Source organism: Pinus tabuliformis, chromosome X (assembly GCF_031772625.1).
Source record: "Pinus tabuliformis cultivar Carrire ecotype Pingquan chromosome X, CPIR1, whole genome shotgun sequence".
NCBI classification, from domain to species: domain Eukaryota; kingdom Viridiplantae; phylum Streptophyta; class Pinopsida; order Pinales; family Pinaceae; genus Pinus; species Pinus tabuliformis.
Genome location: NC_142308.1, coordinates 780853270 through 780873150, shown reverse-complemented (window position 1 = coordinate 780873150; position 19881 = coordinate 780853270). Strand labels below are relative to the sequence as shown.

The 19881-nt window shown below is 37.7% G+C and overlaps 1 protein-coding gene across 4 annotated transcripts in view; it reads right to left on the bottom strand.

Annotated features, from left to right (window-relative positions):
* Positions 1 to 2412: 2412 nt before the first annotated feature.
* The window catches only part of LOC149142182 (forkhead-associated domain-containing protein / FHA domain-containing protein), a 500049-nt gene continuing 482580 nt past the window's right edge, over positions 2413 to 19881 (bottom strand). For all 4 annotated transcript variants that reach the window (XM_089446328.1, XM_089446329.1, XM_089446331.1 and 1 more), the window contains one exon: positions 2413 to 2972. In XM_089446328.1, coding sequence (XP_089302454.1) covers positions 2433 to 2972 — 540 coding nt within the window. In that variant the 3' untranslated portion in view covers positions 2413 to 2432. The remainder of the gene's footprint in view (positions 2973 to 19881) is intronic.

The window sequence follows — 19881 nt, the reverse complement described above, 5'->3', positions numbered from 1 at the left end:
ACATTTAAAAAGTGACTAATAATCTAATTAAGTTGTCTCTAGGTGGAATTTCCAGAAATGATTTCTGGGTTTTGGAGATCTCATGTATTCTAGTCTTTCCACAAAATTTTGTGGCTAGAACACATCTCATGAAACAAAAACTAATAGTGAACACCCGGGTGGGGTATGTGCCTTGAGAGGCGATGGTGTCCAAATTTTATGCTTCCCAACATTGTGCTTTGATCTAGTGGGAGAGATAGATCGATTTTTCCTAGGCCTTGATGTTATGACAATGCTAGCTATGATGATGTAAATCATCATTGATACTTATCAATCCAAACCATTTCTTATAGAAGTTCTCAACTTGAGAATATCCTAAAAGTCATTATGAATATCTCCCTAGTTAAATTGTAATGAGGTTCAGTCTTCATAATTATCATTGTACTTGTATGAATATGTATTTCATGTAAAAACAAAAGAAGAAAAATAATTTATTATTATTATTTTGTAGCATGTTCTTCATGGTTTATTATTGGTCAACAGAAAAAGTCTAAGGACATGTTCTTCATGACCCTATAAAAAGAAGAAAAATTAAATTTTATAAGTGCCATTTGTATTTCCAATCTACCAAGTTGGACCTCCTAGCAAACAAGTTGGCCTACTCAAAGGTTGTGCCCCTTCACACAAAGAAACGACTATATATTGGCATGTTTACTCCACCATTTGATTCACAATTCGATCATCTGTTCAAAGAAGTAATATCAGAGGATCTCAAGCCAGTAAAGTTCTAAAGTATCCAAGTTCTTTGAGGCAAGTGAGCTCTGAGATATTTGAGTTTCTTTGAGGCAAGAACAATGCTATGACATCTGAGTTTCTTGAGGTTCGAAAGCGAATTTCAAAGTATATGCTGATGCGAATTTCAGAGATATTTTTTTGTAATGATGATGCGAGTCTCCTAAAATAATGTTGTGAGCTTCCTATAATGATAATATTAGTTCTCCATGGTATTGATAAAAAGTTTCTATGGTGATTATCTATGTAATAATGCAAGCTTCTGAGGCTGGTTGAAGACGGACAAAATGACATACCTTGAACAAGATCTATGGACTATCATATGGAAAATTTCATGATCCGATTTGGTGGAGGGCTGACTTGGCAATTGAATATTCAAGATGTGACTTGGATTTCTCTTGTGGATGAATGATCTATAAGGAAAGGATTGACGGGGTTTCCTCTTGTGGGTTTTGCCCTAACCTTTAGCCTAATTTGGGGTGTCTCTTCTCTTTTACATATTGTATTTGTAAAATTGCTCGATGACCTAATGAAAGAAATAAAGAACAAATGAAAAACATGCAAACAAATAGTCACAAGTAATATCAAGTCTAGAAATAATCTTTTGCTTTCGAATTTCAATAGCTCTTATGATTTTTTTAATTTCAGCAATACTAAAAGTGTTTTAATGGCTATTATCAATTGATGCCTATTCATTTAATATAACTGGCTGGGCTAGTTATAACTTCTAAAATATCATAGTTACAAATATGAATCATCATTATTTAAGTTTATTTTAATGTGCTAAGCATATTATGATTTTTTCGTGAAAAAATGTTTGTAATTTTATTAATAAAAACAAAATTACAATATAACAAATTTAATTGAATCCATTTTCCTTTCACATTAAGTCACCATTTACATGTTTATCCTCATATATGGACACTAAGACATCTCCCCCATAAATAACTGTAGAGCACCACTTGGCACAACAAACAAACTTTACATCTAATAGTTTAAATTTGCATAGCTATACATGAATACCCTCTCAATTAAAATTTACATATTTGATATATTCATAATCTAGCCATTCTTAAACTTTTCTGACAGAACACTTCCAGTTTTGCTCTGACCCTAGACCGTTTCCAGTGATGGTTATAGTTCTGATACCTTTGATCCAAACATAGACGGAAGCATTCAACCAAGAGTGACCAGCTGCAATATCAAGCCTTTACCCCTATGCCAGATATATCATTAGAAAAATAGAAGCCTGCTCATACAGAATGAGCTTTTGAGCCAATCATGATTCATTTAAAATAAGTGGTCCATCTGAAAAGACTGTAATAATGAACCATCAACAGCGTTCAAATTCAGTACATCTTTGAACGCTGAACAACTTTGATAAGAGTATTCTAATTCAGTACATCTTTTATGCTTTATACGTATAATACGCTTGCCATTGTTTTCAATAGGGTTCTTAGAACACAGTATAGAGCTTTAAACTTTGGGATGGTACAACGAAATATTTCTGAAATGAATTGAGATCGTGCAATGATTTATTTATAGGATGAATAGATTTGAATAATGAACAATCCAATGGCCTTGCCAAAAGGCAGCTTAAGCCACGAGTAAATTGATCATAAAATGAACTAAAAAATATCATAATGATTGCTGTAAAGAGATTATGAACGATAGGAATCAAGTTGGCTCCAAAGGGTTTCAGCATACGCTTTTTCTTCCTCCTCTTCCTGCTGACCACCATCATTAGAGCCTTCCTTGCATGATTCTTTATCTGGATCTTCCTCCTCGTCTGGCACTTCCTCTAGCTTCAAATATTCTCCAGCTTCTGTTTCCTCCAACTGTTTTAATTTCAGAATCTCAATTCTAGCTTCACGCATTGCCTTAGTTGTTGCTGGTCGGTCTGACTCTTGGTATTTGGGCGCTGGTACAACAAATGGAAAAATATACCTGTCCAGATCTTCATGATTCTTTACAGTACAACTGGGATCTTCAGGCGGGGGAACAATAAATACAATACCAATCTCATAATTACATATGCGAAGAGTTGAACCCAATACTGAACCAGCACTAGTTGCGGCCTTACTTGCTGAAGGTTTAAACAAAGGACGACCCCATGCAGCCGGACTAAAATTATGAGAGCCGCAATATATCCACCCAAAAGAAGGTGCATTGGAAGAAAACTGAAAGCGACGCCTTGCGACCTGGCAATGACATGAATAAATTGTCTATGAGAAACAGGAAAACAAAAAAGAAGGAAAAACAAAAAGAGAAACCACATAAATTTTTAATGGATAGATATGTAATCCTCGAGTTTCAATTTTCAGTTGTCCTGCTTTACTGCAACTCTGCAGGTTGTTTTACAAATCATGCCAACATGAAGACTGCATGTCGGAACTTCTATACTTCTACAGTCAGTACCAATGTTTGTAAAAGCCTCGACATCTACAAATTCTTGTTACTACAACTGTTTTTATTAATTAAATGAACATTGAGCAGATTTGCTAATTCTTATCTTATTGACAAAATCATGTGAGTTTATAACACGATGTGATTGAAATATGATCCACATCTTTCAAATAGCGTAGTATAAATATGTTTTTGCTCTTTTCCGAGCAGATTTTTGGGTCAATTTTGCCCAAAATCCAGCATAAATTTGTGTGAATTGCAGAATTGAGCTTTGGAGGCTGCACAATCCAGTTGCCCCGAGGGTTTTTCAAAGCGCTGATTTCATTTATGCATGCAAGAGCACATTTTAAACTACCAAAATTTGCAATCTCACCACATTTTAAACAGTCAAAATTGCAATCTCACCAATAATTGTATTGCCATCTCACCAATAATTGTATTGCGAATTCAAGCAAAAAAGGAAAAAACATAGAACAGTTAGACTGCACCCTTTCAAATTGCCTAGCAAACTCGTACAATACATAAATACTTGTAATATCATGCACATGGATATGGAATAATTAATAGTTTGAAATCTTCTAGTCGAAATTGTATTAAAAAATATACATACGTAATATTTTTTTTAAAAGAGGGATCCATAAGAGAGGGAGTCTCGGTCAATAATTTCAAGATTATTATAAATTGCAAAATAACGTTTAATTGTTAGTTCAGGCTGGCTTTAATTAGTTAGGATCAAATTGAACTGATGGGACGCCGAGCCCAATGTCCCAAAAGGATGATGACAATGGGGAGTTATACTAGCAATTCTCCAACAAAGCATCCAACTTGACAAGTTGAATATACAAATAACATCTGTGATGTTTTTTATACCCGAAATGGAACCACTATTGCAACTCTCAAAATAACTGAAATAGGAAACTAAGTACAACAACAAAAAATAAGACCAAAATATGGAGAAAATAGTTGGGCAACCTGCAAACCTAAGGGTGGATTGCTCCTACAAATTTTGATAATGGAGGAAGACTTTCTCCAAGTCAGCTTGTTGATTGTATTGATAAAATGGTAAGATATTACAAATAAGGGGTAAACCTTCATACCAAAAAGACACAAAACACTAATTTAAAGCTTATGTTTATAACAAAAACAGCAAGGCTCTCATTACATAAAAGCCACCTTTCTCCAAGTCAGCTTGTTGATTGTATTGATAAAATGGTAAGATATTACAAATATGGGGTAAACCTTTATACCAAAAAGACACAAAACACTAATTTAAAGCTTAAGTTTATAACAAAAACGGCAAGGTTCTCATTACATAAAAGCCACTTTTCACAAATATTGAAAATGATACCACAATGGCCCAGGATTAGAAAATTATTAAAAAATCATGAGCTTATATACAGAATAGCTCATGCACATAAAGCCTAATTCCTAATGAAGGTGTTGTGGTTAGGTACACAACATGGCTCACCCTTAAAGAAAAGCTTTGTCCCAGTGTTTCAAAAAGCAGTTGACTCAAATTCAAAGTCAGCCGAGTTGATCGAGTTAGCTGTCAAGGGTCCCAACTCAACTTACAAACTGTATCAGGGACCAATTTAGTACCAAATGAGCTGGTTTAGTGTACAAACTACCTGGTTCGATAAACTTGGCAGGGTTCATACCTTCTCAGCCGAGTGGGTACCAATTTGGTACCATATAGACTGTCAAACGCAGTTATTATTGTTGTTTTTTTCTCAAAGTAGAACTTAATGTTTTTTAAGATGTTTGGCTGCAGAATATGAGTGTTGCAATTGTGCTATAAAGCCCAACAACTATGTGACATGCAATAAAAATATAGCAGAAATTCAGATTTAGACAAGATCCTGAAAATTGTAGGTTAAACCCGCAAAGTGGTCAAGGATGCAAGCCATTGCATCCCTAGAATAAGTGATGTTCCCTAAAGCACAGTCGACAATATGCCTTATAAAATCTGAAATTCAGAGGTGTAAGTGGTGCAGCAGAATTGGAGGTTGTCTTTTAGTGAAAATTTTCAACAATAGATCACTTGAAAACAGTACAATGCACTGGTCATGAGTTTGATGATTGATCATGTTGATCGGTGATATGTAGGAGGCTAGTGGGTTGTAGCATAATGTTTTAGGGGCTCCAGAGGCCATTTAGACTCTAGAGCCTCATTGATTAAATATTTTGTTTCAAATATGCATTGCACTTGGTACCAAGGTTACTTGGGAGCGGGAGCGAAAACGGGATCGGAAGCGATATTTTCAGAAGCTCCCGGTTTGGGAGCGAATCCCGAAGCATTTTTTATATAATATTATATTTTTTATATTTTGATGCATATATGTCAACAAAAACATGTAGAATGATGAATTAGATATAAAAAACATTAAAAACATAGATTGAACCATATAACAACAATCATCTAGAAGTTATAATCTTCATCAACCACGTCCACAAGTTAGTAACATAGGAACATACAACATATTGGGTCTCATGATTCATCAATCTTAAAGTTTCAAGCTTTCAAAATTCAATATATAACATTTATCATCATTGATTACCAAAGTTGTACTTGTAAGCTAAGTGTAACCATTACAACAAATAATATCTAACATGAAATGAAATGTTATAAAACGAAATGAAATGAAACAACTTTCAACTTTCATGAAACATCATATTCATAATTCATTACTAGTGAGTTATAATTGCCAACTTCAAACTTCAAACTTAAATTGTCATATATTGTTTAAAAAAATATCATAATAAATATGAAAGAGTCAATAGTTATAAAAACTACTAGAAACTAGAAAAGACAAGTAAATCTATTATCTATTGCTTATGCTTGGGCCTCTTGCCACCACGAGAAATGTCTATTTTTTTAGTCTTGTTGGAAAATCAGGATCTTTGTCATTAATATGACCCTCTAACCATTAATATCCAGAGGTATCTTTGTCATTACCTCTAGATATGTATAGGGATCTTTGTCATTAATATCACCCTCTAAGCATTAACTTAAGATAGAAAAAGCACAGCATGTCAAGTCAAGATTTTATTTGAGTGATGCGTACATTTTTAGCAGGGTCATGATAGAGGAGTTCGACAACCAATGTCACTAACATCAAGGTACATAGAAGGATTAGTGCTCCTGATTAAATACGAGTTCCATACCCTAATACATGACAAAATTCAATGGAAACATTGCAATCCCCCAATCATGAAATCCTGAAAAACTGACAAGTTTGCTGGATTTTGAATGAAATCTAAAATTCTACTTTCTCCATATGAAATCCAATGAGGTCGAAACCACTCTCAAACATCCTAAGTCATTTCATGGTAATGTTACAAATTTAAGTAAAAGGATGAAAATGAAGATTATGAAGAATGTCACTTTTACTTTAAGAATTTAACATTACCATGAATCGCATATCAATACTAGGGCCATAGGCTTGATCATTAAGTTGCCCCACTCAAAACTTATTTGTTTCTTTGAAAAAAAATTGCATTTGGAACATTACTGCAATTTTTTTTTGCAAAAAAAGCTAAATGCTCCTGAAAAGGGAGGGAGTGTTTTTTTAAGGGAGCGCGCTCTCGAAAACGCCCCTCCCTCCTCGGGTGCATTTTTGGGAGCGCACTCCCGAGGCGCTCCAGACCCATTCCCGCTCGGAGCGCGAATTGGGAGCGGGAGTGAGAGGGGGGGGCGCGCTCCCCCGCAACCCTGCTTGGCACCATTTTGACATATTCACCATTATGTGGTATATGCATGAACAAACTTTGTATATTTTGTCTTTAATGGTTTGGAATCTTTAAAAATATATTTTTTCATTAAAATTTTAATATTTTATGTAATCTTGATGTTTAAGGGAGCTTCATGAAATTTGAGTTGCATGATTGATGATTAGCCCTTCACTGATCCATGATGAACATGCACATTGGAAGTGCCTTACTCATTGGTTGCTAGATCTCATATGCATGCTTGATTCACATTCTTGCTTTGAAAGTTGGAGATAGCTTGGGGACACACTACACAATAGCCACATGGAGGGAGTTGCTTGCTTGGAGAGTGCCTTGCATTGGAGAAGCATTTTCATTCTAGCCGGATGTGTCGAGCCCAAGATATCATTGGGCTGCTTGGATGCTTGCATGAGTCTTCAAGATGACTTGGGAACACCTAGGTTGCAATAGTGATCATGTAGGTAGAGTGGACTTGAAGGGTGCATGGCCTGAGAGAGGTTGTGGGGTATTGGAGGCCTTGCAGGAGGAGCGTTGGACCTTGGATGAGTAGCCCTCTTGTATTAGAGTCATGCTTGTGGATGCTCATCAACTTGGAGCTTGACATATGTCACTTGTAGGAGGAGCAATTCATATGTGTGGACCTATTTGCATCTTGTAGGTTGCTTGTTGTGGACTAGGTCCACTTGACTTGTCAACCTCCCTTCACATCTTAGATTAATAGAGTTAGGAGATTCTCATCATCATCATTGTACTCTTCTCTTATAGAAGTAAGCAAGGCTGCATGAAGCGGAAGCATTTTTGTGAATGGGAGCATTGAGAGCATCATTTTCCAAAAATCCTCAAATGTAATGCATCCTGATCCTTGAAGTGTCTATATTCAAAAAGACATACAAAATGCCAAATTAGTTGCAAAATATATGAAAACATGCATATTTGTACATAAATCAAGATAGAAACATCCATAATACATTAATGATAATGGTTCGAGCATCAACCATTTAGATTCTAGCAATTTCAAACAAACACAGATTTTCTTAAGTTTATAATAGAAAGTAGACCATTAAATTATTGAAATAGCTTATATCTAGCAATTCTTACCATGACCAAATAGTAATGTTTATAGAATAGGCCACCTACACACTAAAGTAGGAGGACTGAAAAGTCCAACTTCAAAATACTAATCTATCATCTATGAAAAATAAAGTAGTGAATCTATCTTCTCTTCCCTCACATCAACACCATCATTGCATGGGCCTCTGCATGGTGGTAGTGAAGTATATGGTGGCAACAGAATTGAAGATGAAGCCCCTAATGTTATAGCTGAAGTCTTGGACACGAGAGACCATAGCACTAGATGGGGGTGGCATCTCAAGATGATGATCATCATCTTGGATAAGAACATCCTCCAATTGCTCTAGATACAACACTCCATCTTCCAAATTATCCTCTTGATTTTCATCCCAAACCATCTCATCTTTATTTATCTTTGCCTCCTCAGAGTAATAAGACAATAACCACAAAGTATAATGAATATAAACCAAGCTCTCGACCTGGTTTACATTCAACCTGTTTCTTTTGACATTATGGATGAAGCTATCAATGCTCCAACACCTCTATATCGAAGAAGTGTCCACCACCTATGAGAGCACCCATATTTTGAACGTTGTACTTGTGGAGTAGCACTTCCATGCATGTTCCACCACTAGAGATAAGGAAAATTCCCTCGATCTCTCACTGCATGGTTGGTCACAAAGGCACCAATACAAAGGATGTAGTTGCTTAACTGTCTCCATATGGTGTCACACTCCTTGTCATTAGGGACCAATTTCTCTAATTCTTGAACCTCTGCATCTTGGTGTGGTTTTTTGTCGATCCCCCTGTTGACCACTGGAGTGGTACCTAAAGATTTTTTGAAGACTCCATGCCCAAGGATGTACCAAAGGTTTCTTGTACCATCAGAGATCATCATATCACCAGAGTTTTTCAACTATACATCTTCTTCTCATCATTTTCTGTTATACTCAAATTCCACAATCCCTACGGGGACAAAGTAAAAGTGATACTAGTATGAGGAGTCGAGTCATGTAACAGGTCTGGGTGGCCTGGGACCTATCATCAACTGCACATTACTCTGAGAGGTTTTTTTTTCACTTGGTTAATTATCATCTCCTTACGAGGACTTAATAATTAATTGAGTTTTTTCCTCCAAGCATAACCCGAAAGTTGGAGTACGACTTAATGGTGAGGCCTTGGGTGAGTCCTAGTGTCTAGCGTCATTGTATATTACCATACTAGATCACACAAAAAATTTCGTGGAATTTGATTAGGTCTACGGGGTCATTTTTTAATTTTTAAAATTTCCTGTAGGGTGGAAAAAAGAATAAAATGTCATGTCCCTTCTCAAATACATTTGTAACAAGATGCTGTTACACAATTTTGGCTAAGGAAGAGAGCCTGTCATTTTTCGACTTAGGGACTTAGGAAGCAATTTGACTTTATTTGGTTGCTAGTGGAATGTGGGGGTCACCCACATGGGAGTTCAAATTGCTCCATTCGAATGGCTTAGAGGGAAAGTCGAATAGGTGGATGGAGGGGCCCACATGAAGCTAGGGAGGCCCAAGGAGTTATAAGGAGGAAGCAACTCTCATTTTGGATCTTACACCTTGCAATCAAAATTACTTGACTGTTCGCTCTGCTGTTTAGCTGAGTCAACTGACTGTTTAGCCATGAATCTCTCAAGCGGAGATTTAACCTCTACTTCGGGGGACCATCCATGCCTGCCCTAGAGAGGAAGTTCCATAAGTATTTCAGGAGTTCCAAGAGTGTGTTACAGCACTACCATTCAGCCACAACAGGGAGTGCGTATTTTTGGCTAGCTGGAGAATACACAAGGGGAGTTTGGAGCTATCAGTGATCAAGCATTTGCCAAGAGAGTTAGAGGATTGGGAGAGCAGCAAAGGGCCAACCTTTCTTGTGAGTTTCAGAGCCAGCAAAGCCAACATCCCAGCAGTTCGAATTACTAGGCTTGGGGACAATGCAGAGGGCCAGTCTAGCAATTTCGTGGAGCTAAGGAGCAAGTGCCATAGGCCGGAAGCCCATCCGGGAAGTCAGGGGATTGATAGCAGAGGTCAGCCCAGCACTTTGGGTCCATTTTCGGGAGGATTTACAGGCATATTCCAGTAAAACGAATTTTGCAGTTGCAGCTGAAGCTGGGCTCCAAGGGGGTCGAATTTCAGAAGGCTAAACCGGCCAAATTCCTTTCTGGGTTTTTTTGTGTTTTGGGCAAGGACCACACTCCTAATTTTATAGAATTATCTAGGCAGATCTAAGGGGTCAAACAGGGGTCCCAACCAGCCAACAACTAGAGGAGCTAAGGGGAATTTGGGCCAAAATTCCGAGGTCAACATTTGGCCAATTCCTTCATGGGTTTTTCTGGGTTTAAGCCAAGGAGCAAGGAGCTGAAATCTCATAATTTTTTTAGCACAAGAAGCAGTGATTCCAGCCCTTCGAAGTCAGCAGACGGAATAGTTTTCTGGGGCAACACAGTTCAGTTTGGTGCAACAGTTGTAGTAGCCTTCAGTTCAACATTTTGTCACCTGGGTTTTGTCATGGTTATCCATTGAGACAAGCCCAGGTGCACCATTCTATTTTTCTATTGTATTTGCTCCTGAAAAAGTAATAAAATGGCCAATAGTCCTCTATTTCTAGTGTTTCCATGGGTGCTTAATGTATATTTCGTTTTTTTGATTGCTGGATTGTTTACATGCTTTGTATATCACTTATATTCTTGTTTAGGAACATTATATAAAATTTGTATATGAAATGTAATAAGTGATGTCTAGAGAGGTTGTATGGAGTATGAGTAATAAAAATTACACCTTTCACCCTCAACTTTCTACTATGGCACATTTTAAGGGGTTAAAAATGTGTTCTAGACCCTCAAAACCCATTTTTCCCAAGTTTAATGAGAAATATGGCAATAAATTAAACCAGAAATAAATAAAATGGAGAGAAATAAATTGTTCCATGTAACCAAATGACATGGAAATGACTTGGAAATTATTTCAAGTCAAAGGACAAGTTGGAAGATGATTTGGCACCTTGCATAATAAATACATGGCCCACTCAAGGAAATTGAATTTTTTGACATAAATGCAGCAAATGTTGACTGAGAAATTCGAATTTGTAGAGTTAATGCACATTTGGGAGGATTTGGGAGAATATTTGGCAAATATTTTTATGGGAAATTGTCCCCATATTGGTTTCTACCCATATACACTTGTCATTTCATCATGGAATTCGATTTTTCTTGAGGGATTCTTGATGCCACTTGGGAAATTCAAATTTGCATGAAGGTACTTTGGGATTGTCATCATTTTCCTTGGGATTGGTTCCTAAGTTTTTATATAATAAGATCTTTGTGTTCACTTATGTATCAATTGTTTACTAGCTATTGTGCTTGCGAAAGCGCTGCTACTTTGTACATTTTTTAAGAATATCAATAAAAAGACTTTGGAGGTCTATTCATGGGTGTTCTTCTTTTGGGGCATGGTGCATTATGAGCTATTGGTATAAACTTTTCTATGCTTCGAGTTATTTTATTTCCATGTATTCTTGTGAACTTGCTAGTGCAAAGCTATTTTGCATTAGAATTTGATTTAAAAGTAGGTTTCTAGTTTATTTTCAAATATATTTCTAGAAGTTTCTATTCATTGTTTGCTTATCTAAATCTACATGGACTAATGTGTGACTTGAGTATTGTAAAATAATTCTTTTTGGATCTAGCAAGAGGGGACATCTTTGGGAGATCAACCCACTCTTGAAGCACCTTCAAATGAACTCTCATTTGTTATTTGGATTTTCATAGTTTATCCTATGAAAAAGTGTCTTGTAGGGATTTGTTTAGACATAATTTGTATGCATGCAATTAATTTAAAAAATTGAAATATTTTAAATAGTGCTTCATTGATTCATATTAGCTATTTGAGAGCTTTTCCAAGCTAAACCAAGTGACGGTGTTCAATCTCGTCACTTGATTCGGTTTCTTGTATATTATTTAGTTGTTTTCACATTCTCAAGACACTAATTTGTTTCTTGATCTTGCAGCCCATAGGTAGAGTGTTGGTGATAAGAACCTTAAAGAAGTTCATACAAACTCTAACCATTTTCTGGGAGGACCTCTCAACCCCTTTCAAAGTCAAAATTTTTAAGAGGCCGTGGACAAAGAGGAGGGTTGCAATTTGGCAAGGTCATGGGCATTTGAGGAAGATTGGCATTGGCTCCTTGTCTTGTGCAACATTTCATTCACCTTTGGAGGCCAAAATTTGATACATCAAGAGACACTTAACTTCTTCAATTCATGAGAGCTTTCTCATTGTACTTTTCTCATTTTTTGACTTTGAATTTCAAAAAGGAGATCTAGAGCTTGATAAACTTTATGCATTGTAAAGATCCTTCTTGAAGTTTTACTTGAGATCTCTTGTTCCTCATCTTGTAATATCTAATAAAAGCTTAGTTTTTCTTGTGGGAGCTTGGTTTTTCACCCAAGGCATCATTTTCTCTTTTTTCAAAAGGAGGAACATGTGGGTGGTTTGATCTTGCACTTGTTTTCTTAGTTTTCATCTTGCATGCTTTAAAATTAACACAACCTCACCATCACAATCCAATTTTCTGAATTTTCTTTTTCTATTTAGTTCCATTTTATGCTTTGCAACTTCAAGTTTTACTTTAAAGTACAATTTTGAATTTTACTTTTGGAGCAATTTATTTTATTTTATGCAAAATATCTCATTTCAAGTAGCAAAATTGATTTAGTTAGTTTAATAATTTTCTTCATGTTGGCCTCACAATAGGCTCATTGTTTACATGCTCACTTATTTTAAGTTATTTTCTCATTTTGCGAGCATATAAATTTCAAGTTTCATTGCTTTAGTTGGTTTTGGTTTATTATTTGTCAAAGCAATTACTTTCAACTTACAATTTTATATGTTTATGAAGCTTACGTATCATGCATTATTTTGAGCAACTATCCAAGTTATCTCATTGAACAGATTTACTTGAAGCATTTCTATATTTTACAAATCACTTGTAATCTTACTCGCATAACATATTAGGCATTTTAATATAATTGCATCTTCTAATTAATTTACCTGCAAGCATAAGCTTGGATGAAAGACATTTTTAGGGACCATTTTCTTTCATAATCTTGAGGGACATAAACTCTCTTATGTGGTTAACATGATGACCTTGCAGTCATCAGAGCCACACTCTTTGTAGCGTTGGAAGCATCAAGTGTACTGGGTAATCCAAGGAAGGTATCATTAATACAGCCGTTGTTGTCTTTCTCTTGAACCCGTTCCACAACACACATAAGAGACTTGTTTCAAAATAGTGGGAAGAAAGGTCACATCTAGAATAGGCATTTAGATTAAAAGTAACCAAGATAATTGCATCAAACTTTAGTTTAGGCGCATTTCATGCTGATACATTTTAATATTTTACTTGCAAATTATCCATGTACTTGTTATTGATGAATGTGTTTTGAATTGAATATTTTATTTGGGCAAGTATCATCTCATTTACTTTTGCAAGCAGAGTTCTAACTTGTTTCCTTTGCAAGTCATTTCCATAGTGCTTCCTTACATGCTTTGAATTTGTGAATGATCATATATTTTGAAAGAATTTTTTATATCTTGCTAATGTTTTTTGTTTCATTGACAGGATTTCTTGTGTTTTAATTTGAAACACTTCATTTTATTTTGAGCAAGTATCATTTATTTTAAAGAAATATTTGAAGGCACTGGTTTTATAATTTATATATGCTTATCTCATGTGTTGATGGTTATTAAAGTTTATTTCATTTTATATTTCTCATCTTATTAACTCACAATCTCAAGTAATCCTAATTTGAGATCACCTAGAAACCTTCTAACTTACTTTTTTATTTAGGGACCACCCCCTTAGCTTGTTGAGAAATCAATGCTAGTAGAATTAGGGTTAGATTTCTCTTTCTTGATAATTACCTGTGAATTATGTTGGTTTCTTTTACTTCTTTGTTATATTATCTTTCATCAAGCAATTACCAAAATATGTCTGCATGAAGATCACAAAAACACAAGACACAAGCTGTAGACACTTTCCCAGGGAAAAACCCCTATCTTGGGGGAAACCCAATCAACAATTCTTCCTTCAATATTTTTTCGAGATAATTCAAGACTCTTGACATAGACAAAGACTTCCTCCACACCAATTCAACCCTCAATCCTTCTTGCAGATGATAGCTCTTCAATAGAAACTTCGACCTAACAGCATCAACTTGTAGTAGCAGCTTCGACCTTGCAACTGGTAGTAGCAACAACTTCAACTAGATAAAGAAGAACTTCGATCTCCCTAGATACTCCTCCTGAGTGAGAGATGGCCCAAAATTTCGATCTTGATTACTTCTTCTTGCCTTCAAAATTTTGCACTCTTTTACAACCCCTTTCCATCTTTTCTTTAACTTTGCATTTCCTAGCAATTTCGCACTCTTTTAAAACCCCTTTCCAGATCTTCTTCAACTTTGCATTTCCCAGCTTCCAGCTTCAGGATATCAAACTATGAAAGAGAGAGAGAGTGAATTGCTCCAAATGAATTCAAACTGCCTTGTATATATAGCCTTCTAGTGAGGTCGAATTACCCTTCTTGAGGCCGACTTGGTGTGGAGGAGACTAAATTCATTTTTAACTCAAAAATAATTCTTTTTACATAATTTGAAAGCCCAAGAAGGGTCTCTTTTAATGGACAATGACTCTAATGACTCAGAATAAATCCTAGAAGTCCTCAATGAGGACTTTGACCTAAAACAAGATGACCCAAGCATGAAATCCATGCTTTAATAAGTCATAATAGTAATAATAAAAATATTTTCTTCATTCTCCTGATAAGTACATTTCATTGTGATTCAAATACATTTATGAAGACAAAACAAAACTGTAATATCCCTTATCAGGAATATTCCTCAAACACAAGCAAACTCCAACCAGAGATGGACTGGGAGGGAATTTACCAGATATGTTGCCTCTGAAAAGAGGACGAGATCTAGAGGCTACTTGGCCCTTTCCAGACTCTGTCTAAGAGTATAGGAGAAAACACACAAGTGGTATAGTAGCCGGGAAGCTCAAAGAGATAAAAATAACAATGGTGCAATATATAACAATATAACCATAAGCAGATACTCAAGAAATGCAGAGAGAAACGCTAAGCCATTTTATTATACTTAGTAATAGAATGAATACAGCAGGTGATCAGAAAGATGGCACCTCGATTGCACAAGGCAAGTGAAGAAATACACTCAAAATAGCAAAGGAATGGCCCCTCTCTAAACTGCGTCTAAGCTGTTGGAGAACTACTGTGCCGCTGCTGCTGCTAGAAATCAAATGAGGATTTGGGGCTGCTCCCCTCCTCAGAAAGTGCTGAAACTCTGGAATCGGATTCTACTCAGAAAACCCAGAAAAACCCAGAAAGCCTTTCTAAAATGGCCGACCCTCGAAAATCACCCCCTTGAGGACCCACGCAATCCCTCAAGGCCCTGCGCTGCTGCTGAAATGAACCTACCACAAATCTACCTGAAACTTAGCCAAAATCCTCCAATATGCAAGGGCTAATCCCCTTCTCAACCTCCCAACACAAATCCCCTTGCAAAACCTCGAACTCCTGCTAGAAAGAACTGCGTCATTCCTCTCAAGACTGCGCAGTCTTCCAAGATGCTCAATCTTCCTGCCAAAATGCTGATAAAACTACTACAGAAATACTAATGGAAATACCTTTCCCGAGAAGGCACTCGAAGTCCCCCGGGGCTAAGGGTGAGATCTCCGAACGGAGACACTCAATGCACTAAACAGTGCTGTAGACTAGCTAAACAACCAGTGTGCTTTAAGTCGAAGTGACTAGCTCAAATGCACATAATCGAATGCTAAAATGAGGAGGCTCCTCTTTCCTTTATAGCGTTGGCCTCTCTCAATCCCAAGGCTCACCTCCTCCAACGTAGCTTTCCTCTTGCCACGTGTTTCTCACCACCTACGCAGTTACTCCAAGTGTCTACGTGGGCCCCTTCCTCTACGTGGTTCTTTGGCCCCCCCCCCTTGGCTCACCTTTTAAGTTACAACGTTGTGCTACTAGGGAGTGTCTTTATTCGTGAAGTGAGTATGTCCGCCTCTCCTCACCTTTTTAAGTATAAATAGCTATAGAAGGCAAAATTGAGCAAAATTAAATATTCCAATTAGCCATGGCTAATTAGGAACATTACAAAACCTAGTTACATATTTCAACACTCCCTCTTAACTAGGGAGGTATTCATAAGTACAAGTACAAAGAAGATCTCAAAACACATGAACCATAAAGAATTTAAGCACCACAATGCCATGGATTAGATTCTTGTGTGAAAATTCCTAATCCTCAAGGAACCCCTACTGCAGCAAATCTGAATCTACTTCACCTACTTGATTTTAATACATTCATCAAGTTATTCTCTGAATACTGAAGCAAATTACTTATGCAGCCTACACTACTTTAATATTTGATTACATGAAACAAAAAATCGAACAAAGAACAAGATACATAGGACACAATTTATTTTGGACAAAATAGTCCTCGGAAAAACCCAATACAGTAAAACTGGTGTAGCAGCTCTGAGGGTCTATTATTATGCAGGAGAAAATTCTGAGTACAAATCTAGGATGCTCAACTAGCAATCCTTTATAGAGAAAATACTGGACAAAATACTGGTGAAATGATCTCACCCTGTCACTGGAGAATCAATGACTGATCCTTAGCTCCGGAGGCTTTGCGTCACTTTCTGATGGTCTCTGCATCAAACTGCATCACCCTGGGCAGCTTCTGCATCACCCCTCCTAGGTATTACGCTGCCTCTCTGCTCTGGATCCCCTGCTAGCTGAGAAATCGACTTCCCTACCTCGCAAACTCACACCCTAGCTTCCAACAACTGAACTTTGAACTCCCTCAACAGAAACTCGACTTCCCCTAACTCACTGTGCTACCTCTGTGTAGGCCAGCATTAGCCCTCCTTTGGACGAATTTCTGTCCCCTCTCTGCCTTGTACTCTCTGGAAATTCCTTCTCCCGGATTCTCAATGCCCCCTCTGTTGCAAGATATCCCCAATCGATTTTCCTCCTGAGAACTTCTCACCTCAGAAAATTGATTTCCTCAATCTCTTTGTAAGTCTCTAAATGAACCCTAAGCCTCCTTCTTATACTTTTCTCGTTGATACTTCAATGGCCGAGATTAAGTCTCTAATCAACGACTACGATTAAAACTTGACTTGATCCACCTTCTAGATCAATCTCACCCATATTTTGGTTAATACCCATTAATACTTTAATTTTCCTACGTTTAGACTTAGGAACCCCATTAAAAATATTAATTATTTTAATAAAATACAATCCGGGTGGAATTTCACCAAACGGTTTTTGGGTTCTTTAGAACTCGTGTGCCTTAGCCTCTCCATCAATTTTCATGGCTAGACAACATCCGATGCTACCAAAAACTAACATTCCCTCTTAGCGAGGAAAGTGCTCTAGCAACAATGTCCAATTGCATGTTGCTCTATATCTGAAGCATCTCCTTTTTGCACTGCTACTGCCACCAACACTGTGCTGTTGCCGTTACTGTACTGCTACCCATGACACTGCCACTGCCATTGCTGCATCTGTACTACAACTTCATCTCAAATGCTGCATGTGCTATGATGCTAGTATTGCCACTGCTAACACTGCATTTGTACTGCAACTCAGTCGCTGAGAGAAGCAACTGAAAAAAATCCAAAATTAATTGAACCTAAATGTGTTCAACATAATACCATGAATGTTGGAAACTGACTGTTCTAGTCTCTGATCCTTAGAATCTTCTGTGTTGCTGCTAACTGCTGCACTGCTGCCAACCTTGCTTTGCACTGATCAGCTCTTGGTCTCAGGCTTGCAACTGTCTTTCCAAACAATCCACTGAATCATTTGACACTAAGTCCATCTCACTACTGTTGAATCTTGGGCTCCCGTAGCAAGGAATTGATCCAAGAGGTGGACTCCTCAAGGATCTTTCCCACATATAGTCTTCTCGACTACAACTCAATATCGCCCCATTTCCCTCCTAGAGATGCGTCGGCACTCATGGCAAACCCATCTTCGTCAATCTTTGCTGGAGCAACCTTAGGATCATGTTTCTCATCCTTATCCTTTTGCTTCAAAGGACACTAGGATGCAAAGTGGCCCATCTCGCCACATCTGAAACATTTCACCTTCAAAATGTCCTTCTTTCGCTTCTGTTTCTGTTGTCCCTTTGATGCTAGAGCTGCGTTCTCCTCCTCCTCCTTGGTCTTCGTGCCACTCCCACTGCTGCCATTGAGGTTGACCTTTACCAGGTCCCTCCTTAATTCCTCTTGTTGAAGGGCTGCCCACATCTCCTCCCATGAAGGTAGTCTTTCCCTACCCAATATACTTTGGACAAAGACTTTCCATTCATCTGAGACTCCATTCAGGGTCGTCCTTACCATTGCAGTAGACCGAGGAGTAGACCGCACTGCAGCAAGCTAGTCTCTGGTGTCCTGAAGACACTGAAGATAGGAGTTAACTCCTCCCTTCTACATCAATATCCGCTGCAACTTTTGTTCTAGGTACATCTTTTGTTGTTTAGAAGAGCCGTCATACAGTGAAGACAAAGTTTCCCACATCTCTAGCGCTGTATCTTTGCCCTGCAAGTGTGAGACCACATGATCTCTAACTCCATCGAGTATGAACCTCTTCACCTTCCCCTGATGAAGGCTTCGAGATTGTACTCCTCTAGAACAACTAAGATTCTGGTCTTCCATATGATATAGTTGGAAGCTCCTTCCAACCTATCCTGATCTTTGAGCCCATGCAATGCCATCTCACCCAATTGTCGAACTGACTCCTCTAGTCACTGCTCAACACTGCTCAGCTGCCTAGCAAGTGAGAAATTCGAACTTTTTGGCAAAAACTTCTCTTAGGAGAAAATTCCCCTTCTATGTGTCTTTGCTATTTTCCAACGAATTTCTACCCCGACAAAAACTATGCCCTTCAAGCACTGCGCTAAGGCTCTGCATCAATCCCTCTGCCTCTGCAAACTCACGAACTGGAAATCGTACCTCTCTGTTGACTCTCTCAGAGAGAGAGATTTCCTCGGAATCTTTGCTTCCCAGCAAGGATTGCGCAATCCCTTTAAGGGGATTTGAATTGCTGCCAAGTGCAACTTTTGGCCTTTCTGCTCAGCGCTAGATCTGCTCTTCCTGTTTCAAAATCAATCCTCTGATACCATGTGAAAATTCCTAATCCTCAAGGAACCCCTACTGCACCTACTTGATTTTAATACATTCATTAAGTTATTCTCTGAATACTAAAGCAAATTACTTCTACAACCCACACTACTTTAATATTTGATTACATGAAACAAAAAACTGAGCAAAGAACAAGATACATAGGACACAGTTATTTTTGGACAAAATAGTCCCCGAAAAAACCCAATGCGGGAAAACTGATGCAGCAGCTCTGAGGGTTTATTATTATGCAGGAGAAAATTCTGAGTACAAATATAGGATGCTCAACTAACAATCCTTTATAGAGAAAACACTGGACAAAAGACTGGTGAAATGATCTCACCTTGTCATTGGAGAATCAATGACTAATCCTCAACTCTGGAGAATTTGCGTCACCTTCTGATGGTCTCTGCGTCAAGCTGCGTCACCTTGGGTAGCTTCTGCGTTACCTCTCCTGGGTATTACTCTGTCTCTATGCTCTGGATCCTCTGCTCGCTGAGAAATCGACTTTCTTGCCTGCCAAGCTCACACCCTGGTTTTCGGCCACTGAACTTCGAATTCCCTCAGTAGAAACTCAACTTCCCCTCACTAACTGCGCTACCTTTGCGTCAGCCCTTTAGACAACTTTCTGTCCTCTCTCTGCCTTGTACTTT